This window comes from Haliotis rubra, unplaced genomic scaffold (genome assembly GCF_003918875.1).
Source record: "Haliotis rubra isolate DU_JTF1 unplaced genomic scaffold, ASM391887v1 Scf24, whole genome shotgun sequence".
Taxonomy (NCBI): domain Eukaryota; kingdom Metazoa; phylum Mollusca; class Gastropoda; order Lepetellida; family Haliotidae; genus Haliotis; species Haliotis rubra.
The window spans coordinates 174,638-196,685 of NW_025766447.1; the positions used below are offsets into that span (position 1 = coordinate 174,638).

Below are 22,048 nucleotides of genomic sequence, written 5' to 3' on the forward strand. Positions count from 1 at the left end.
GTTTTTGTAGATACCCCAGTACTGTGTTGAGCTTGTCCTGGGCACTGTTTCTACACGAGGTGTCAGAGGTCATCTCGTCCAGCACGAGATAAGGGATGGTGGCGACAAGGTCACGGAACCAGGAGTTGTACTCGAGTGGATCCAGCACTGGGTAGTCGGTGTAGTGGAACACGATCTTCAGGGGCTTCACAATCTTTACAACACTAAGGACGCTTAAATAATTGTGGAACTCAAACATTTTCCGCTCGCACCAAAAGTAATGAACTGTCCTTGAGTTCACGTCGGGAACTGGGTACACCTCTGCAAGATCAGTCTGAACTTTGGTGCGTGACGGCGTCGAGTGAGCAGATTGGCATCTCTTGACACCGGGGTTCCTGTCGGCGAGGTATATGAAGGAGAGTAATGACACTGTCAGCCCAATGGACACCAGGAGCAGCACACCTTTACCTCCCTTCTCCGACACCATCTTGACCAGATCTGAAAGAAATATTCCTATTTTAAATGACTAGGCGTTATGCATTACTACTGGCATACAGTGTTTGCCCTTAACCCTGAAACAGCAGACAGTAAGGACCCAGAACCAGAAAAGGCTGTGGGTCCTGATCTGAATGTAGGCGATATAGTTTAGTATGGAAATAATACTCCTTAGCTTGGGGGGATGAAAAATGCTGTCGGCCATAAGGACCTGCAGAAAACAAAAACTATGGGTCCGAATGGTTTTCAGTCGGCTTCGGGCCTAAGGACAGACGTTAATTTCGAACGCTGCTGGCATAGTAGAAACCGTATCAGTGGCCTTCTAGATGATTTCATTTATTGAAACTACCTGGCTCATGTTCCAAACTGACCAGAACTTCTGTCTCATTTGTCTGTTTAATATATTCGGTAACATCCCACTGTACCTTCAGACCCAGTGTGCCTACACCCTGGTGTGCCTACAGAAAAGCCATCTTGGGTATTCCGGGTAAGAATAGGTACCGAGAAGCCTTTGCTGGTCGTGAAAGACGACTGAATCGGTCAGGTGGTCAAGCTCGGTGACTTTGATGATTGGGTGTCTTCGTACCCCGTCCGTGTTGATCATTGCTCATTATATCGACCACTGGTTTGGGGGCAGTTATCTACATACCATCGTCACATAGCTGGAAGGTGGCTTTGTGCGGCGACGCAAAATTGGTCCGTTGGAAGTGCGTACATTGTGTCTGGGCGAGTGTGCATGTGTGACTGTGGCATGAAGTCTCATTTGACGAATACAATAAACACGGTATAAGGCCGAGAAAGAATAACACTAACACACACACACACACACACACACACACACACACACTGATCATGCGCGCACACGCAAACGGACACGACCTTTGAACCCACACGTGCATGCTCGTCCCTATATGAGTAAAATATGTTGAAAGGGACGTTAAACTCCCTTTCAATCTACGCGCCAGTTTAACTGTGTACATGATATCGGTAATAGGCAGTGTTTCAAGGTCACATGCGATAAAACCCATGCCAACGCATATATATACTTCTACTATATTTCTGAGACAAGAGACAACGTTTCACGGTTTTGAGAGACAAAATGTTTAGTTTGCAACTGACCTCATTGGCTTTGTGTATTCATAGCAACTGACCTGTATAGTTTTGTGCAGAGCTCCTTCTTTCGTTCGTGTGACGAGCGTCGAGTTCAGAAGTGTGACTGAATAGGTCCTGCGCCAATATCGCATCACTCCCAGACCAGGGGATGTCAAGGTCGGAGAGCTGACGGCAACAGATGCAGACACGGGCACTATCGGGTCAGCCATCTCCACTATGGTAACTCTTGTATGTGTGAAATCAAATATAAATTCTGTCTCAAGTTGTTATCAAACGATTTAATCCGAGATGAGAGTTCCAAGTGCCGCAATCACAGAGGGAGCCTCACAGGAACTGCACGACACTTTGGCCAATAGTATTTCTAAACCTGGGACTGGGTATGTTCTCCATAATATAGCTTTGTTTTCATCAATCATAGTTTCACTTCGTAGTTATATCGCACCGTACATGTTGTACTACCATAGCATTTGGTCATCAAGGATCCATGTTTCCATTGAGGTGAGTCCCAAGATGTGCCCAGGCAACGTGTAAGGGCTGAATTTCCCATAAATCATAAAAAATTCACACATTTTATAATGCATTTTGTTTCACGAGTGATCATACTTCATGACACAGTAATGATGTGTTTCATGGGTGATCATTCTTTGTAAGGCAGTACTGACGTGTTTAATGGACGCTCGTTCTTTTAAAAGCAGTAATGACGTGTTTTACGGGTGATCATTCTGTGTAAGGCAGTACTGACGTGTTTAATGAACGCGCGTTCTTCGTAAAGCAGTAATGACGTGTTTTACGGGTGATCATTCTTTGTAAGGCAGTACTGACGTGTTTAATGGACGCGCGATCTTCGTAAAGCAGTAATGACGTGTTTTACGGGTGATCATTCTTTGTAAGGCAGTACTGACGTGTTTAATGGACGCGCGTTCTTCGTAAAGCAGTAATGACGTGTTTTACGGGTGATCATTCTTTGTAAGGCAGTACTGACGTGTTTAATGAACGCTGTTCTTCGTAAAAGCAGTAATGACGTGTTTTACGGGTGATCATTCTTTGTAAGGCAGTACTGACGTGTTTAATGGACGCGCGTTCTTCGTAAAGCAGTAATGACGTGTTTTACGGGTGATCATTCTTTGTAAGGCAGTACTGACGTGTTTAATGAACGCGCGTTCTTCGTAAAGCAGTAATGACGTGTTTTACGGGTGATCATTCTTTGTAAGGCAGTACTGACGTGTTTAATGAACGCGCGTTCTTCGTAAAGCAGTAATGACGTGTTTTACGGGTGATCATTCTTTGTAAGGCAGTACTGACGTTTTAATGGACGCGCGTTCTTCGTAAAGCAGTAATGACGTGTTTTACGGGTGATCATTCTTTGTAAGGCAGTACTGACGTGTTTAATGGACGCTCGTTCTTCGTAAAGCAGTAATGACGTGTTTTACGGGTGATCATTCTTTGTAAGGCAGTACTGACGTGTTTAATGAACGCGCGTTCTTCGTAAAGCAGTAATGACGTTTTTACGGGTGATCATTCTTTGTAAGGCAGTACTGACGTGTACGTCGTCCTGTTTTAATGCAATTCGATAGTGTTCTTGGGCTGAGATTGTTTAGATAATTCTGATCTGACATTATTCGTGTGTTCCAGGTATGAGGACGTTGATGAAGGTGGCAATGCTGACGCTGTTATCGTGTGCTAACGCGTCTGTGGTCGTTCTCACGCACTATGTACGTACACGTAAGGGCGCCATGTTTTCCGCTTCGACGGCGGTCATGATGGCAGAGCTTGTGAAGGTCGGCGCCTGTCTACTAGTTACGTTCCTACGACATCCGTCTAAATGGCTGTCTAACGTCTACTCCATCACACTTGGAGGTCTGCGGGAATGGGCGCGGGTGTCCGTTCCTGCCACGCTGTACGCCGTCCAGAATAATCTAGTCTTCTTTGCATTGTCAAATCTCAACTCAGTGGTGTTCCAGGTAGGCAAACATATGACGCTTTAACTCACAATCGTTGATTAGCTTTTAAACAGAACATTTGTATTTGTGTAAATTTTGTGACAATCACGATTCAAATATATAAACTATTTCGACAGTACTCGTGTTTCAAAAGCTGTGGCCTAGTCGTCTACAGATCACAATTCGCTATGCAGAGTTGCCTCCCATACACACGCCAGGAACACAGGTCGCTCTGATTATGTTTGTAGATTCGTCAGTATCATACCCACACACGTGTGTTTCTCCAAATTGGTAAGTTTACGTGTGAGATGTCCATCACTATTCTTTCATATCACTTACTGACACGACGTGACTGGAATCCTGCTGAACCCAAGTTTAACTTACTCGCTCGCTCACAAAGCTGTGGCTTAAGGTCTAGATAGAGGAAAATGTCTCAACGCATGTTTTTAGTATATTTTTGCGCCGTGTACCGTCGACTACTTAACTTCGTGAATTCTTGTCAAAGCTTCGAATCTACATCTTCCTTACCACAGCTCCTCATAAATCCATATTTAACGTGAGTTATAAATGAAATATCCCACCTAATGTCGTCCGGTCTGGTACCATATTAATAATCATAAAAAAGCCATGCAGTCTCTATTATCCGCCAAACTAGATTTCAAAGGCAAAATAGCAGCGAAAACCGTGTTAACGGGTAACTGAAAGTCAGTGATGACTGCCTGGGTTCGTGGAAGGGCCATCATGGTTTGCGCTACCGTTTGAAATCCACTCGTTAAATACAAACGAGAAACGAGTGTGTGTTTTTTTATACATCTCTGTACAAATTGTCTCCTGGATTTCTATAAACTGCATGGTTCGTTTTGTTCCATAAAAATGTTTATACAGTTTTACCTCTGTTGAACCTTTACAGGTAACCTATCAGCTAAAGATACTGACTACGGCTCTTTTCTCGGTTCTGATACTCCGGAAGACGCTTTCTAAAACACAATGGCTTTCTCTACTGCTGCTGTTTGCTGGAGTGGCCATAACACAAATCAAGGTAGATCACTCTCAGCACACTCACACAGCCCACAACGCAGAAGCCATTGCACTAGCAGCAGTGATAGGAGCAAGTGTTCTGTCTGGATTTGCGAGCATCTACTTTGAGAAGATTCTCAAGGGGGGAAGTCAGTCTGTCTGGGAGAGGAATATCCAACTTGGCATCCCTGGGGCAATGTGTGCGACGGTAACATTGTTTGTGAAAGATGGGCATTCCCTCATGGACCAAGGTTTCTTTCATGGCTACGACAGTTGGGTGTGGTTGCTTATACTCCTGCAGTCCCTTGGTGGGCTCCTCGTGGCTCTTGTTGTGAAGGTCATGGACAATATTCTGAAGACGTTTGCGATGGCTTTAGCTATACTCTTGTCCTGTGCCGCCTCTTTCTTTCTGTTTCGCACAGGCATTACTATTGAAACCGCGGTCGGGGCACACCTGGTCATAATGGCAATGTTTTTGTATGGCTATAACGCAGCAAGACTTGATTCTACTAGATATACAGTCAAACAGACACATAGCAAACTAACAGTAGCAAATATGAGCTGACACGACAGGCCTGCAGCCAGCATCTAAACGCGTCCAGCAACGCAAGTCACTACGAAAAGGTAGACGTGATAACATTACAAGTATAACAACACTATTTGTACTGACAAAAACAGCACATGTACTGTGCTAACAGCTTTTGGTTCTTGTGATGTAAGTGATGTGTACATTTGTGCAACTAAAGATATACAATAAAATATTATAGGAGAATGTTTCTTTTCTAAGGTCTTGATACAATCAAATAATTACACATTAGGTTGGTTTGTTCGTTGGTTAATGCCTCACTCAGCAGTTTTGCAGCTATATGGCGGAGGTGTGTAAGTAATCAAGACCTGACCAAACATACAAGTGATCAACAGCATGAGCATCACTACAATGGGATACAATGACGTGTCAAACAAGTCCGTGATTCGGACCACACAGTCCGGCTTTTCACCACAGGTGTGCTGTTCGGTAATTTGTTACCACTGGTAGTTATACATTTTCGTAGGGTTTTAAAGGAGTTTGAAAGGACAAGATATTTCTTTTAATTCCTTACAGTAAGGTCCTTACGAACTTGCATCATCATTGCCTTGGGGCTCAAACATTTGATAACTTACTAGGATATAGTTCTAAATCATATATTGGTTCTAGACGTGCTAGCTGAAACAACATAAATTCTGCATACCAATTAAGACAAATATTGCTAAAAATGCTAAAAAAGAAACTTACTCTTAACACAGCTATTAAGTAGTGAGCAAACACCAATGATGATGAGACTTAAACTTCTCAAAAGATCCTGAAGGACATCCAATTCTTTCACATGTTGCTACAGTGGAATTGTCATGCCATGACTTCAGCCCCAAACAGCAGCCAGCCAGTTGGATTACTCTGGTCACGTGACCTTGTAAACATGCATGTTGTCAGTCGGGTCACTCTGGTCATGTGACCTTGTAAACATACGTGTTGTCAGTCGGGTCACTCTGGTCATGTGACCTTGTAAACATACATGTTGTCAGTCGGGTCACTCTGGTCATGTGACCTTGTAAACATACATGTTGTCAGTCGGGTCACTCTGGTCATGTGACCTTGTAAACATACCTGTTGTCAGTCGGGTCACTCTGGTCATGTGACCTTGTAAACATACATGTTGTCAGTCGGGTCACTCTGGTCATGTGACCTTGTAAACATACCTGTTGTCAGTCAGGTCACTCTGGTCATGTGACCTTGTAAACATACATGTTGTCAGTCAGGTCACTCTGGTCATGTGACCTTGTAAACATACATGTTGTCAGTCAGGTCACTCTGGTCATGTGACCTTGTAAACATACCTGTTGTCAGTCAGGTTACTCTGGTTTCATGACCTTGTAATGTTACTGTCTGGAACGGCAACATCCAGACTCAAGTAAGTTAAGAAATAGATTATCCTCAGAGATATGGATGCCTTATGAATGGACTCGGGGACCCAGTTCAACATAGCTAGACCTGTATGTTGAATGTCCAAAGTCACAGCAACATAGCACTCAAACAGACACTTCAACAGTTATGATTTATTCATCTACATGCACAAGGCAACAGTATAAAATGTTTATAAATATTTCATATATTATGATAACATACATCAGTTATGACTAACAAAGCCGAGCACCTCGTTAGTATCCATGCCAACTGCTGTCACAGATACCCGGCAGTACTGTGGTCTGGTTCAATTGGCTAAACATACAAAGGCACATAAAAGTCATGTTAAAGACAGCAGCTAACACATAGTCTACATTGGGAGAAACGGAGTATACAGGCAGGGGCTACACAAGACAGGTGGGATAGGGTATCCAAACCCTCTCTTATGAGGGTCCAGGCTGTAGGGATCATCAACTACTGTTAGGGTCAAGGTTTTTATGCCACAAACTGTCTTTGATCCCCAACTCTTGTCAATGCTATGATCACTAAGCTGATTATCCCTCTATGCAGCTGTTCGGGCTTCAGCAAGCGAACCTTCTTCCTATATTTCCGTAGCCTTCAATGCTGTTCCTATCCTCCAGGGGCTGGGTGAAGCAGGGAGAACATTCTTTATACTAACTTTCACTACCTTGAAGGATTCAGTAGGTTTCATTTTATGAATTAACATGTTTAAGAGGTATTCAACCTTTCCAGCTAAAAGATCCACAATTACACAATATCGTACACAAACCACTCACACTAGGGACATGCTGACATCATTCCCTCTTCTACATCACTTCCATCTGTACAATGTCATGGAATAATGGCAGTGTTTATTTTGTATGACTGTATACAGTCTCTGCAAACCTACTGAAGGTCCCACTGTGCCTACTTGCTGTATTCCATAACACTGGCATCTGCAAGCTTGTATAGATGACTGCTGTGAGATGTATGATGTACTAGAGTAACTAATATAGCGTCATTACGTCCCTATGTCAATTGTAATCCTATGATAAACTATATCGTTACGATCGCTCGTAATGCTAAACAAGCTTGTGGATAGGGACCCAGAGATGGAAGTGTTTCCTCCAACATGGCTCAGAGGGGGGCTCTATCAGAGGCTGAGTGACTAACATGTTGATATTCCTACGGGATACATGGACGATGCATGCAATATATCATTGAAAGATAAATGCTGAGTTATTTGTGGCTGCAGATCACAGTTGGGAAGATCATTTGGGTTTAACACGGCTGATCTTCTTGGACTTGTCGGTTGTCTTTGGAGGTAGCTGTGCGCCTGCTGCAATATGGCGGCCGTACAAGCTGAAACACAAACAGCTGGATGAACACGTCTGAATCAACACGTCTAGGGTATAAGTGTCAGATTAAATAAATATGTTCATGTGTGCCAGGTTGAGCAAAGACACGCGCAACTTATAGTCATAGGATTGAATATATACAGTCACAAGTGGTAAGATCTTATGGATACACCCAAATTTTAAAGCAATCAGATTGATGAAATACACTCAAAGGTTACTAATATCAGATTGAATGCATTTACTCACCATCCATAATTATCAGATAAAACATATCCCTGCTCATAAGTATCAGATCAAACACTAGCTCTTGCCATTTATCACTGATTATATGTCAGATTATATCTACACTCACAATTTATAAGTATCAGATCTGATGTAGTCGAACACATGGGACACGCCCACTTGGAACTGGTCAGCAATGGGGGTCACCCAGGGGTTATTTTCAGCCTTGAACACCTGCTTCATGCCCACAAGGTCAAGGTTGCCTGGAACAGCAAGCAGCCACAGTGACGATGGAATCCGACAACATGGAGAGGAGATCAAAATAGGTTGATATTATACTGAATATGAAATTTCCTTATCAACTTTGTGATTTGTAATTAGGGGTTGCAGAAGTGAGGGGTATGATGAAGGAGAAGGGAGGTCAAGGTTGGCACGGAAAGGTCAAGGTGACTGGTGAGAGTTGAGGTGGGGTAAGATCAAGTTGAGGTTAGGAGAGATCAAGGTCCTTTAGGGGCAATACACTTGTCAGTTGACCTAAGTTCCCAAGTCCCTCAAAGTCCCTTAGGTCAGGCTTCCTATACTACTCACCCAGCTCTGGTGGCAGGACAGTGAGTCGGTTTCCTTGGATGTGCAGCTCGAGGAGCCGAATCAAGTCCCCGATTTCTTTGGGCAGCATGACCAGATCATTCTCCCTCAATGAAAGCTGCAGAACCAGGGAGGGGAGGTAAGTTCACATTTCAAGCCTCTCTCTGTACACTTAGATAAGTTTGTGAACAGAATTGCTATTCAAATTTATTTCAAATATTAACGTTACTGACAATTCAGTAATATCTGCTCCCCAACAAGCTCAACTAAACACTGTCCAGGATGTTTATAATTTAAAAACCTTTTAAAATTTCATACACTTATTTTTTTCAAAACATCAATTCAACACTATGGAGGAAGAGTTTCATAAAACATTTGTTTGACAGAGAGTGTTAATCCAACACAAAAAATCCTCATATTGTGACACTGATACTTCATGCACACCAACTGAAATACTTACAACTTGCAAATTCTTAAGTCTGCCAATTTCAGGGGGTAAAGTTTCGAAGTCATTGTCCCCAAAGTACATGGCTCGAAGTGTATCTGAAAGAAGAATAGATGTGTGTTATAGTTCTTACAGGTGACTTACACAATGTCATATACAGAAACCAGTTGATATTTATCAAACACAGATTGTGTCAAATCCTGACACGCCTGACGTAATCCAACACAATGACCAACATCTCCGTGATGAGGCGTATGACATGGAGCTGTGCTTCATGTTCCACTCAAGGTCTCATGAGTAATTACTGCAAAGTGTGTACAACTGATACCTGTCCCCACTGTAACTAGGGTAATATCTAATTGAGACAAAATGATATCATGAAACATAAAATATCAAACAAAGAAGTGTTTTTTAAACAAATTCAAACTTTCAAGGACTGACTATTAGCCCAAGCAGTGTCCCCTCTAATAGACAGACTTACAAGATCACTGACCTGAACCATACACATCATCTAACACAGTGTGACGCAGCACACCAACAAGAGCTACAGACACTGGCCTTGTTGCTCTGATCAAGACATACCCAGACAGAAGAAGTTGCCGGGGAGGCTGTGTTCATTCAGGTTGTTGTATGTTGCATCGAGCACCTCCAGCGAAGGGAAGGCACCAAAACCTCGGGGTAGAGCACTTAGTTTGTTCATCCTGTCAAAAACAAAACATGACCAATATCTATGTTGATTTCTCCCAAATTCATCGTGTGAAAACATTTCTTACTAAAGTATTTAAGACCAGCATGTTAAAAAATGCACAAAGTTGTCAAAACGTTTAAAAACTATTTAAAATCATTGTGTTGGTGTGCCAGTGGGTGTTTGTCGCTGGGTGCACTTGTTGATTCAGGCAGATGACACACAATGACCTCTACAGTTTGATATATCAAGTCAATGCTAAATATGAATTTTGTACACCGACTGAATATATAAAATTGTATTTTCAGCATTCTCATTTAAATGATAATCTTAGAACATTTCACCGGTAAAGAATTATTAAGTTAGTACCAATATTCATAAGTTTCTGTTGAAACTGTACTGATCTCAGGACTTTTCGATACATTGATATGGAGGTATACCATGACATCCCTACTGACAACCACACCAACTTCAGCGTGAACTGTAAACAACACCGACATTGTTCTGAGCTTCATTGAGTTACTTACCCTACGTTTAAGATTTTAAGTTTCGGCATCGTACTCAACGTCGATGGCAGCTCCTGTGAACAACAGTGAAATGATTTAACATATGGTAACACTTCTGAACAGTGTAGTTGTATGTACAAGTAACCTTGACAATCTAAGTTCAAGATGCAGATACACACATTAAGCTGAGAAGTAAGGTGATATTGTCTTATACTGACATTAACACCTGAATTGTTTCACAGTTTGTGTGGATACTGGTAAAGAGACATCTGAATAATCCAATAGTGTGTCTATTATTCATGACATGAATTTCATTCAACATGAATCCTAACAGTAAGCAGCAGCATCAGTAACTACAAATGTCCACAGTCCTACAAAACCCCATGAGTTCCGGGATGGACTTGGACTGTGGACTGTGGGGGACACTTGTGTGGAGTGTTTGGGCACAAGCAGAGGCTGTTGGGGGCACTAGTAGAAACTAATCTAACACTGGCACAGACTCTTTTGGCCACTCGTGTGGACTGTTTGGGGCACTAGTAGAAACTAATGTAACACTGACACAGACTCTTTTGGCCACTCGTGTGGACTGTTTGGGCACAAGCAGAGGCTGTTTAGTAGAAACTAATCTAACACTGGCACAGGGCTGAAAGCAGGGCTGTTGGGGCACTAGTAGAAACTAATGTAACAGCAGACTCTTTTGGCCACTCGTGTGGACTGTTGGGGGCACTAGTAGAAACTAATGTAACACTGGCACAGACTCTTTTGGCCACTAGTGTGGACTGTTTGGGCACAAGCAGAGGCTGTTGGGGGCACTAGTATAAACTAATGTAACACTGGCATAGACTCATTTGGCCACTGGTGTGGACTGTTTGGGCACCACGACAGACAAATGGAGACACTAGTACGAACTAATGTAGCATTGGCATAGACTCTTGGGGGCACGAGTGTGAACAGTTTGAGCACTAGGACAGACTGTAGGGGGCACAAGGATGGTCTAATGTGACTCTAGCAAGGACTATAGGGGCACATGAACAGACTGTTGGGGCATAAACACAGTCTTTCCTTCAGATTGTGTCAAGTTATATGCTTGCATTGTCAGTGCAGCATGCCAGCTGATCATGCCAGTTGCATGTACAAGGGGACCAAATCACCAATACAAACGTTTTCCTCAACATGCCAGCTGTCAGTGGGGCCTAAAAAAAAACAAATGTTGTGGTTCCAAATACCTGACCAACCCTAGAATTCTGGTCCCAACCCTATTTTTTTTAAGCAGTATCAATGAAATAAGCTTTCAGATACCACTGTTTTTTTCCCGGCACCAACAGACATCGGTCATTCTGATAGAGAAAGTCGACATGATGGCCTCAACCTTGATTGCATAAACGATTACACATTGATAACTGCGTTACTAGTTTATACTTTACTTCTGAAAAAAAGAAATCCTACCTACCTACCATAAATCTTAAAGAGGTGTAATCGGAATGGCAACATTTTTGTATTGTTTGGCCTGGGGACCAGTTCCCCAAACCCCAAGAATGTTTACCTAAACTGTGGCTAAAGAAAACAGATGATCAACTTTCTTCTGAGCAGACCCTCACAACAATGATGGACTTACTTCCAGACAGTTGTTGAACAGGTTGAGTATCTCCAGGTTAATGAAGTCTGCAATGTTAGCGGGAATATCTGCAAAGTAGAGATTGGGAAAGTCTACAGTCAGCAGTACGTCAACTGTGTTTTGACAGGTGACAAGCATGGACAGGTTTGGAGCAGGTAAACCATCACAGACTTGAACATGTTGAATTATCATCCTGCATGTGGATTTATAACCAGGGCAGACAATCGTAGAGTGCTCACCCCGTCACAGTCTGCTACTTTAGCCCCTGGTCCTTGTTTAGTCAAATGTCTTTCAATTTGGTAGGCTTTGCTAAAAAAAGTTGTTTGCTTTCTTCATTATTTGAAGTCACACTCAGCAATTTTCGAGTTATATCGTGGCAGCCTGTAAATAATCACGTTTGGACTAGACAATCCAACAGCACAGGCATTCATCTACACAACTGGGATACGATGAAATGTGTCAACCAAGTCAGCAAGTCTGACCACCCGTGACCCGGTCCCATTAGTTGCCTCTTATGACAAGCATGGGTTGCTGAAGACCAATTCTAACCTGGCTCTGCTAAAAAATCCATACATTAACGCCCTGATCTATTGAAAATAATGTTACGTGACAGGTCTGGGCAATTAGACTCAAATGTTCTTGGCAAAGACTGTTCACAGTGTATTTGCATTTGTCCCTGACATCTTGGCCAGACAAACAAACAAATTGAAACATGCATTGACTGCACAGCATGTACTGTTATTCTATACCTCAAAATAAAACTAACCCACTTAAAGAGTTTTCAATGACTGAGATAGTTAATGGGGATGAAGAAAAACATATGAAACGTAATTTCAGTCCAGTGAATCACCAACCCACCTACTCTTTTGTCTTAATGTTGCCTGTTCACAGAGTTTACATGTATTACAGCAAAACTGACATGGATAAAAAACACCTCAAGCAAAAGCAAAGCATATTAAGCATATTAAAAGTACATTAAGAACATACTTGCAATCCTGTTGTGACTGGCAGTAATGCGGGTCAGGTGATTGAGGTGCACTGAAAAATAAAGGAAAATCAGAAAAAGAAAGACAAAAAGTAAGATAGTACATCTAGTCATGACATGGTGGATTACAGTTGTCCATTTAGCATTATTACACTTATCATGGTGATCTTACTTGTAAATTTAAATGTAATATATAAATTTAATATACAAATGGAAAGAACTGGTTATTATGCATGGTTTGCTACATTTATTCAAACATGTCTACACACTGGTTTGGGAACTGCTTTCCAGTTAAGAGTTATCGTAATTAGTTATACTTAAACGCTCAGTGGATCTCACATTCAACATGCCCTCAATAACAGTGATAGCAAACCAATAAGCATATCATATATTATTATTGGTATACATGTATATCTGATATTGTTAATCTGTAACTTTCTCTTTGTATACAAGTTTTAACTCTAGACTGTGAGAGTTGAGCATGTTTCAGGGTAGATATTTCACACTTTCATCAGCTATGAGCCCTAACCCAAAGATGAAAACAGTGTGATCATTTAAATGGTGACAGCTGCTGAAAAAAAATTAAGATTAAAGTATGTTCCATTCTGTGTCTGCTGTATTCTTTTCTTAAAAAAAACAACCCAAAATTTGCTCATGTGATGTGTAGCCACACTGTAAGCAGGGTGACCCATTTACCCTGGTGCTGCCATAATAACATGAACAAACATCTGCATTTACAAGATTTGTTTGTGTTTAGTCATTTTACAATGTTTACATGATCATTTTGATTTGATATAACATGTATGCAGATTTATCCGTTTTTATTTCTTTTGCATTGAGTGGCTGTTTACAAAAGGTAAAACAAAAAACCCAAATCTACCTGCTTGTTCTTTTTGTACCCAAGTCCCTCTTGCCAGAGACCATATAATCTATTATATGGTCTCTGCCCTTACATGTCGGCATATCTAACATGATGATTAACACAGATGCTAACAAAGTAGGATACAACATCCATGAACCGATGAAGGCGATCCTCCACCCTAATCTAACGCTCATCTTAATAAGTATCATGTTTTACACTCTAACAGCCTAGGTATTTGCATCTGGTCTATCTAGTATTCTATGCGTTCATGACTCAAGTCACTCACTTAGTCCGGGAACGTCGGAACCCAGCTGAACGATTCCTCGATCAACAAGGTCAATTTCAGGATCCCTCTTATCCCGATTTTCCTCTATAACTTTCTTCAACTTATTAGCCATGTTGATCGAGTCCCTGAAAATGCAATAATCTGAAAATGCTCAAAGAATTCTACACATTTCCTTTAATGGCAATATCCTTCCGGAAGTCATATAGCGGAAGTTGACATTTCCCAAAGCTCCACCCCATTACGTGCTACGGTAAAACTGGTTCTAAACTTTTTCCGCACCGCGTGCTACGTCGACATTTGTACTGTGCAGGCCATAGTGCGCCTTGTATTCACTGGTGCTTAAATCATATGTGTCTCTCATAGCGATCTTTGGCCGACCTTTCATACCTTGTCCTTTAAACATAGACTTACATTTAAATTTAAATATTTCGCGTGAAAATAAGACAAATTCAGATTGACGTACATCGTTAGACATATGGACAAAGTCACAGTGTGTCGTACTCATTGTCTGCTTTCTGTCACCAAAGATAGCCGTTCTACAATGTGTACATGTTGACGACCGAGCTGAGGAAACACCTGGTCAGAGTCAACACAGACCATTACTTTATAGACTCTGGCGTAAGGAGAGGAAAAACATCTCCAGCCATTGAATAAAAGCGATGAAAACAAATTCAAAGTCATAAGAAATCTCTTTTGCATGTCGAAACTAGGGCATGTTACTTCGGAAATGTCTTTTACATGTCTACCATAAGACGAATGTTGTAATTATGATCAAACAATCACTGAAATATTGTTGGACATAAGTACAAAGTTGAACACATATGCTTCTTGTAATTCAGCCTTGTGGACATCAATTTTGTCACTCAGAATCTGTATACAAAGATCTATGAAAGATATGAAACAGATGAGGCGATTCCTCTGGTCTGTTCTATTTCTTCTTGGGACTGGTAAATCTGATGAAGGGAAATTGTCTATCTGCCAATTATTGAAAAATAATACTGACAAAGTTAGTAAAAACAAGCAATGTTTATTTACTACATTTGTACATGACTTACTAAGCTTCCATAGTCTAAATAATTAACACGTCTGTATTCCAGAAAAATGTATGTCATTGATCAGCCCATATTCACAATGGTGCTGTATTATTGCATGTATGAAACATTGATTCGCGGAAAATCTATTATTCTGGAATTTAACAGTTAAAACCTTCACAAGAGTCAAAATGGTGGACATAAAGAATGCATGATGGTGTATATATATGATATATGATGTCAATAAGAGAATATAAAACTTTTGATGAAAGGGTTGCACTATATTGCGTTGTAGTGAGTGACTTCGCAGCATTTAGCTTCACACGGCGGGGAACACCACGGCTTCACACGTTGTACCCATGGGGAATCGAACCCGGGTCTTCAGCTTACGAACGGACGCTTTATCCATTAGGCCACCCCACCGCCCCATAATGCGTTGTACATAGGGCGGTGGGGTAGCATAACCCGCTCCTTGTGTAGTTCATATGAATAAACTCGTATTCCAGCCAAGGCCTACATCACCTTGGTATCGTCTAGTTATATGCTGGACTAGCTCCTTGTGAAGCCGCGGTGGCTGAGCGGGACAAGCGGCTGACTTGAGAATGTGTGCTGGCGATTTGGTGCCTGACTCTGAGGATGTGGGTTCGAATCCCAAATGTGACTCAACCCAACAAAGTACTAGAATCTGTACTTTACTGAGAAAGTGTATTCCCAAATATAACATGTTACATCTGACCCTACTAAATGGCATTGTGTATTCAAGGTAATTATTTATTACGAAGAAATCATATAGGCCTATACTTCATATATTAATTAATACAAACATGGCATCATCTTCTACAAAATTATTATCACAATTTATAAGTCGCAGTTCTTCCCTAGCTGTAATAACGACCACAATCAGTCTTTATATAGAGTGCAATCTGTACTGAATGTTGTATTGTAGCTCATTTCCTGGGTGCTTTCCCAGGCTATACATCTTGTAGACAGGAGCCCAGTCAATCGTCAGGAGTTTTACGAGCTCCTTGCAGTGACAAAAGAATTTTCTACTGAGCTCCCCACAGCGAAGTTTAACGACAGATATAGTGCAAATTAGTCATGCGCGTCAGTTTGGAGTGTGAGGAGCTTGCAACAGACAGTCAAAAGTCCTCACGCGGAACCTAACATAACGGTATTGTAGAGGAGCTTGGACATCCCTAACATCGTGGTTTGTCGTTCGGTTGGACCTATTGATCGAATCGTCATTAAAGGTGAGGTGCCCAGTGTGACGAAGGTGACCAAAAACATCGGAAATATTTTGAGTACACATGCATGTGTGTTATGCACGTGACATCTGGAAGTTGACAAACTTAGGCACAATATGACTGATGATAATAACAGATCTACCTGAGGTTGAGCCAGTAGCCAGTAAATTACCGATAGCATGCCAAGTGGTGAAATAACTCTCCAAACCGTGGATCACTTGTCATCCAATCTGCAGTTTAGTCAAGGTTAATATTGTTATCAATAAAGCCAAAGTCGTCAGACCTGTTGCTGGGTGCTATTCTGCCATGCTTAATATTAAAAGCATTCATTTCACTTGCTGTACAGAACTTCAACTTCAGAACAGGTGTTAGTCATATGACAGAACACATGTTAGTTAAAGTATTAGAGGACTCACAGTAAAGGATGTCCGTTTGTGTTTCAATGAGGGAGTATCACAAACCAATGAACTTGATAAAAATTTCCCAAAAATATGTTACTGATTAATACTTCTCCATCATCACCACCATCATCACCGACCACACACCCAACCCAACACCACCACCATCATCATCATCATCATCATCATCATCATCATCATCATCATCATCATCATCGTCACCATCATCATCAGGGGCAGTGGGTTAGCCAAGTGGTTTAGTGGTTCACGCCGAAGACCCTGGTTCTATTCCCCACATAGGCACAATGTATGAAGACCATTTTGGGTGTCCCCTGCCATGATGTTGCTGGAATATTGCTAAAAGCGGCGTAAAACTTAACTCACTCATCATGATGATGTTTCAGTGTGAAGTAGAAGATATTAATGTGCTAGATGTGTGTCTTTCAATACATTTCCATGTACCAGTGTTTCAGGGCAAAGAAGGAGACATCAATGAATGGTCTGGTAGAGATGTGTGCCCTGACAGGGCATGAAGAGAGAGTGTGGGGCCTGGCATGGAACCCCTCAGGGACGTTGCTTGCCTCGTGCAGTGGGGACAAGAGTGTCCGCATCTGGGGACAGGAGGGAGACAACTGGGTATGTAAGACAGTGCTGACCGACGCCCACCAGCGGACAATCCGGTCAGTGTCATGGTCCCCATGCGGCAACTACCTCGCCAGTGCCAGCTTCGATGCAACCACATGCATATGGAGTCGGAAGGAAGGGGAGTTTGAGTGCATTGCCACCCTGGAGGGCCACGAGAATGAGGTGAAGTGTGTGGTGTGGGCGCCCACAGGAAACATGCTGGCTACATGTAGTCGGGACAAGAGTGTGTGGATCTGGGAAGGTTAGCTGCTAATTTCTGCTTTGGACATGTTTAGATGTTGTTAGACATCATCAGTTGTAAACAGATTTGAATATATAAGGATCATTAACATGAGGATTTCAAATGGTAGTTTATTATCAGATGAAAATCCTCAATCAGTGTGTAGATTTATTGAGTGATGTTTCAGGTATTTTACTGGGCCTTTCTACTTGCGAGTCTGATCCATGGATTTTACGGGTCACCGGGTGATGACTTAAAGATCACATATACACTAATTGGCAGCGTTATAAATGAAACCCTGTCATTAAAACTACTCATTTCGATCTTTAATTAACTTAAATCGACCTTTTTGACTGACAACAGTGCACAATTCTCACCCACGGACGAAATTTCAACCAATAATTATAAATATTTTGTGAAGCCTTGTGCGAAGTATGAAAGGGATTGTCAAAGTTTAAAAAAGAAATACAGATTGAATTGACTGTAAAATGAATGGGATGTTACCATGGCTACAACTGAGTTTATTTGACCATCCAGTTGCTTGTATACAGTCTATATTGCAGTCAGTCCGTGGGGCATGTCAACGTGACCAAAGTCTGATTGTAGTATTTGTTTCCATCAACACTGAACATGTAAATATTCATATCATCACAAACCATATCAAAGTTGTGAATTATTTGGTGTGTTCAATCCATATGTCGAACATAATAGTAGCTATTAGCAGTAGTTAAAGAAGAAATGGAACATTAACTCATGATAAAGATGCAAGATAAAAAGGAAAGTGAACCAAAACAACTGGCATAATATACAATAATAATAATAACAATAATAGTAATACTAATTATGCGCCTAGAATCCAACATGATGCTGCTCTTTGGCGATACATTATTACCCTGACAGAATTGTACTTTCAAAGCCGCTACTAAGCACTTCGCGTGACCGTATAGGTCTGTACATCCGCTTCTCAGGTACCCATTTTGAATAGCTGGGTGGACTGAGTGCAATGTGGACGAAGTGCCTTGCCCAGGGACACAACACAGTATGAGACCCAGGTCACAAATTTTGGTGTCTCCACCGGGATTCAAACCCGGGCCTTTGGCGTGAGAGGCCAGCATGCTAACCACTACACCACTGTGCTCCACGCCACATTATGTGTTTCAACAAGGTATTTGATTGTCACTGTTATTGACATCATGGACAATATGTAAACTTTACCAGGGCTCGATTTAGTGCTTTGTTACTTGCACTGGTGCAAGCCAATATTACAAAGTGCAACGTAGTTATTATTCTAACTTGCACCAGGTGCAGGTAATTTTTTTAGTGGGTAAACTTCTGAATAAAACATCTAAATAATTCAATAGCATATTTCTTTCATTACATATTGCCATGAAATCAGTGCAACTGGAAGTTGGCTGGTGCAGCTAGGTTTTTATCTTAGGTTGCACCTGGTGAAAGTAGGTAAACATCACTTAAATCGAGCCCTGTTTACCCTTTATCATGTTTATACTGCAGTACCTTGGTATTACTCCTTGTTGTTTCAGTGACAGACGAGGAGGAGTATGAGTGTGCCAGTGTGTTGAGTGTACACACCCAGGACGTGAAACACCTGGCCTGGCACCCCACCAGGGACATCCTCGTCTCCTGCAGCTACGACGACACCATCAAGTTTCTGAGGGAGGACAACGATGACTGGACGTGTTGTTCCACGCTGGAGTCCCACACCTCCACCGTGTGGGACATATCATTCGACAAATCAGGGACGCGCTTGGCATCCTGCAGCGATGATACATTAGTGAAGGTCTGGCAGGAGTATGTCCCAGGGAACAAGGAGGGTGTGGTCACCGTGGGCAGTGACCCCACATGGAAGTGTGTCTGTACCCTGTCTGGCTACCATTCCAGGTGCGTCTATTCCATTGACTGGAGTCACCTGACGGGGCACATTGCGACAGCAGCTGGCGATGATGCAGTGAGGGTGTTTGTGGAAGACGCAGGGTCTGATGTGAACCAGCCACATTTCAGTTTGCTGACTACTGTTCATGGGGCACATTCACAGGATGTCAACTGCGTCACCTGGAACCCCAAAGTGGCAGGACTTCTGGCATCTTGCAGTGATGATGGCTCTGTCAAGCTCTGGCGACTGACCGAACAGCAATGACAGCTCTGTCAAGCTCTGGCACGTGGCTGATAGCAATGGCAGCTCCGTCAAGCTGTGACAACTGACTCAACAGCAATATAATTGCTCTGCCATGCTCTGGCTTGGGCTGAACACCAACTGCAGCCTTGCCAAGCTGTGACGACTAACTGAACATCAGTAATTGCTCTGTCAAGCTCTGGCACATAGTTGAACAGTGATGACAGTTTCGCCAAGCTGTGACGACTTACTGGGAATCAAATGTTCAGGGTAACCAACACATTGTACCCTTATATAACAGCCAGTGAGTTTCCTGGAAGATGTAAATATGAAGGATGATCAAATTATCTGTACAAGGGGCAGCAAATTCCAGCCATGAATATTATCACACCTGTTCTTGTTTCATGTTCTGCATATTCCTATAGTAAGCAAATACACTCCAGATTTTGTTGTAGAAAGTTACTCACCACTAATGTACATTAATTATAAGTTTGAGATTGAGGAGGTCTTCCTTCAATTAGCTTCACTGCACACACCAGGTCTAGAACTACCCTTCCCCTAATGTATGCCACTCAAACATCTTTTCTTCCACTGTGTAGTAATTATTGAGGACACAAAATTATCACCAAATATTGTTTCCTGTTTGTAATTGTATGTGATATCAAAATGTTGTCTAATATTGATTTTATGTGTTAAAAAAATATGTTAATATGAAGAATATTATGTTTGTTTTATTTTCATCATATTTCATTCATGAAAGCAGGTATTTAGTTCATACTACCATTGTACTTTGGGGACATTGTTGGTTATCCATGAACTTGAAAAGGATAATGAAGCAGTCCTAAAATATCGCTCAGCCGCTGTTTGTGGCGCTATCGCTGTTCCAGTGGATTCCGTTCGTGACCAACTCGTGTTATTCCGGGCCAAGCGGAAAACAGGTTTCGGAAAGGGAGGAGTGTTGACGAATGGCACAAAGGCTGGTGTGGCGAAGCGCACGTAATTTATCAACGTCCGGTGTACAACCACGAGAGCCGTGACGGTGATGTCCATGGAACGTGATGTGCCTGTATCAGCAAACTGGTTTTGAGAGACTAGAGATAGGTTGGTTTGTGGTAGCCCTTTAACACGGAACATGTGAAAAATCGGCCTATAAGAACGCATTTTTCCGGCAGTCGCGGCGACTGATAACTGTTTTCAGAACTGTTTTTCTTAACGCTCGCAACGACGCATGCCACGTTTCAGTCAATCAATCAGTCAGTCATTCGCCATCTTTGATAATTTAATTTGTTTAATGTGTCACATTTTTCTCAGTCCATAACCATATTATAACCCCTTCCACTCCGCCATTACTGGAACCCTTTATCGCTAAATAAGTAAGTATACATTGTCTGAAAGTCTGGGGCTACTTTTCAGTTTGTTGCTGCTTGTTCCAATCAAAATTGTTTGTGTTCAGACTTGTCGTTAAGCCCTGTGTCACTTTTTACAGAGTCAGTAGTAGACTGAGTACCAGGGCTGTGGGCGTGTACCAAACAGTAGAGCAGTGTCCTTTTCATACTGATCCAGAAAAGCACCCCTTTGTCCTGAAAGTTTATTAAATGACCATTGAAACTCGGATGAAAATGACATGTGCACCCCCCCTTTCTAAAAAAGCTGTATCCGCCCCTGTACTGTATAAAGTGTTCATTGAGTGAGTTGGGTTTAACACCGCGGTGATCAGTATTTCATTTATATCACGGTGTGTAAGCTTCATGTGGAAGGGGAGCAGATAATTACCACCCACGAACATGTGTATGGTGCTGACAATCTTAGCATCATAATCTGAGAGGACCTGGATTCGAACCTCAGATGCAAGGATTTGGTGACTTTCGCGGCTAAGGGACGCAACTCTGCAAAAGTCTACTGCAGCGCCTAAGACTCTCATGCTACCCCTTCTACAGATGCTGTTAGGTGATCTGTCACTGTGGCGGCGTTGTAGGGCTTGTGTCCAGATGGCCATCAACTGCTTGCAACAGTTTTATGAGAGACAGGTGGAGGACATTTCCATATTTGGCACATCTGTGACAAACATTATGTCAGATGCAGTTTCCTATTTTGACCATACATTATTACAGGTGAACACATGTTTTTGCTCCTGTTTTACCAACGGCGAGGCAGGATACGCTCACCTTTCTCGAGCATCTGACATCGTCACTTCTCCACAGTGATTCCGTTATGATTAGTCAGAATCGAACCATGAATCCGTTTAGAAATTTCTTGTGACTATGGAAGACAAATTTTGTCACTGTTTAACATTCTAATTATTTCAGTACTCTGTATCCGTGTCTCCTTCGTAAACGTTTTCACCAAG

The 22,048-nt window shown here is 42.0% G+C and overlaps 3 protein-coding genes across 4 annotated transcripts; 2 read left to right on the forward strand and 1 right to left on the reverse strand.

The window, feature by feature from the left end:
• Positions 1-3,347: 3,347 nt before the first annotated feature.
• On the forward strand, positions 3,348-5,316 carry LOC124278661 (UDP-galactose translocator-like). The gene is made up of 2 exons (XM_046714433.1): positions 3,348-3,548; positions 4,438-5,316. The coding sequence occupies exons 1-2, from the start codon at positions 3,348-3,350 to the stop codon at positions 5,107-5,109; spliced, it is 873 nt and encodes a 290-aa protein (XP_046570389.1). The 3' UTR covers positions 5,110-5,316.
• A 1,304-nt stretch (positions 5,317-6,620) lies between these two features.
• LOC124278572 (ras suppressor protein 1-like) lies at positions 6,621-14,250 on the reverse strand. The gene is made up of 9 exons (XM_046714308.1): positions 14,033-14,250; positions 12,887-12,937; positions 11,900-11,967; positions 10,306-10,358; positions 9,676-9,794; positions 9,109-9,191; positions 8,652-8,766; positions 8,194-8,326; positions 6,621-7,845 (listed from the first exon to the last, which is right to left on the reverse strand). Exons 1-9 carry the CDS (start codon positions 14,142-14,144, stop codon positions 7,755-7,757), a joined length of 825 nt encoding a protein of 274 aa, XP_046570264.1. The 5' UTR covers positions 14,145-14,250; the 3' UTR covers positions 6,621-7,754.
• A 1,914-nt stretch (positions 14,251-16,164) lies between these two features.
• On the forward strand, positions 16,165-20,416 carry LOC124278573 (probable cytosolic iron-sulfur protein assembly protein CIAO1). 2 transcript variants are annotated; one of them, XM_046714310.1, is made up of 3 exons: positions 16,165-16,313; positions 17,179-17,591; positions 19,112-20,416. In XM_046714310.1, the coding sequence occupies exons 2-3, from the start codon at positions 17,198-17,200 to the stop codon at positions 19,723-19,725; spliced, it is 1,008 nt and encodes a 335-aa protein (XP_046570266.1). In that variant the 5' UTR covers positions 16,165-16,313; positions 17,179-17,197; the 3' UTR covers positions 19,726-20,416. The 2 variants fall into 2 exon arrangements, with proteins under 2 accessions (XP_046570266.1, XP_046570265.1); XM_046714309.1 differs by having other exon boundaries at positions 16,166-16,313; positions 17,171-17,591.
• The last annotated feature ends 1,632 nt before the right edge of the window (positions 20,417-22,048 follow it).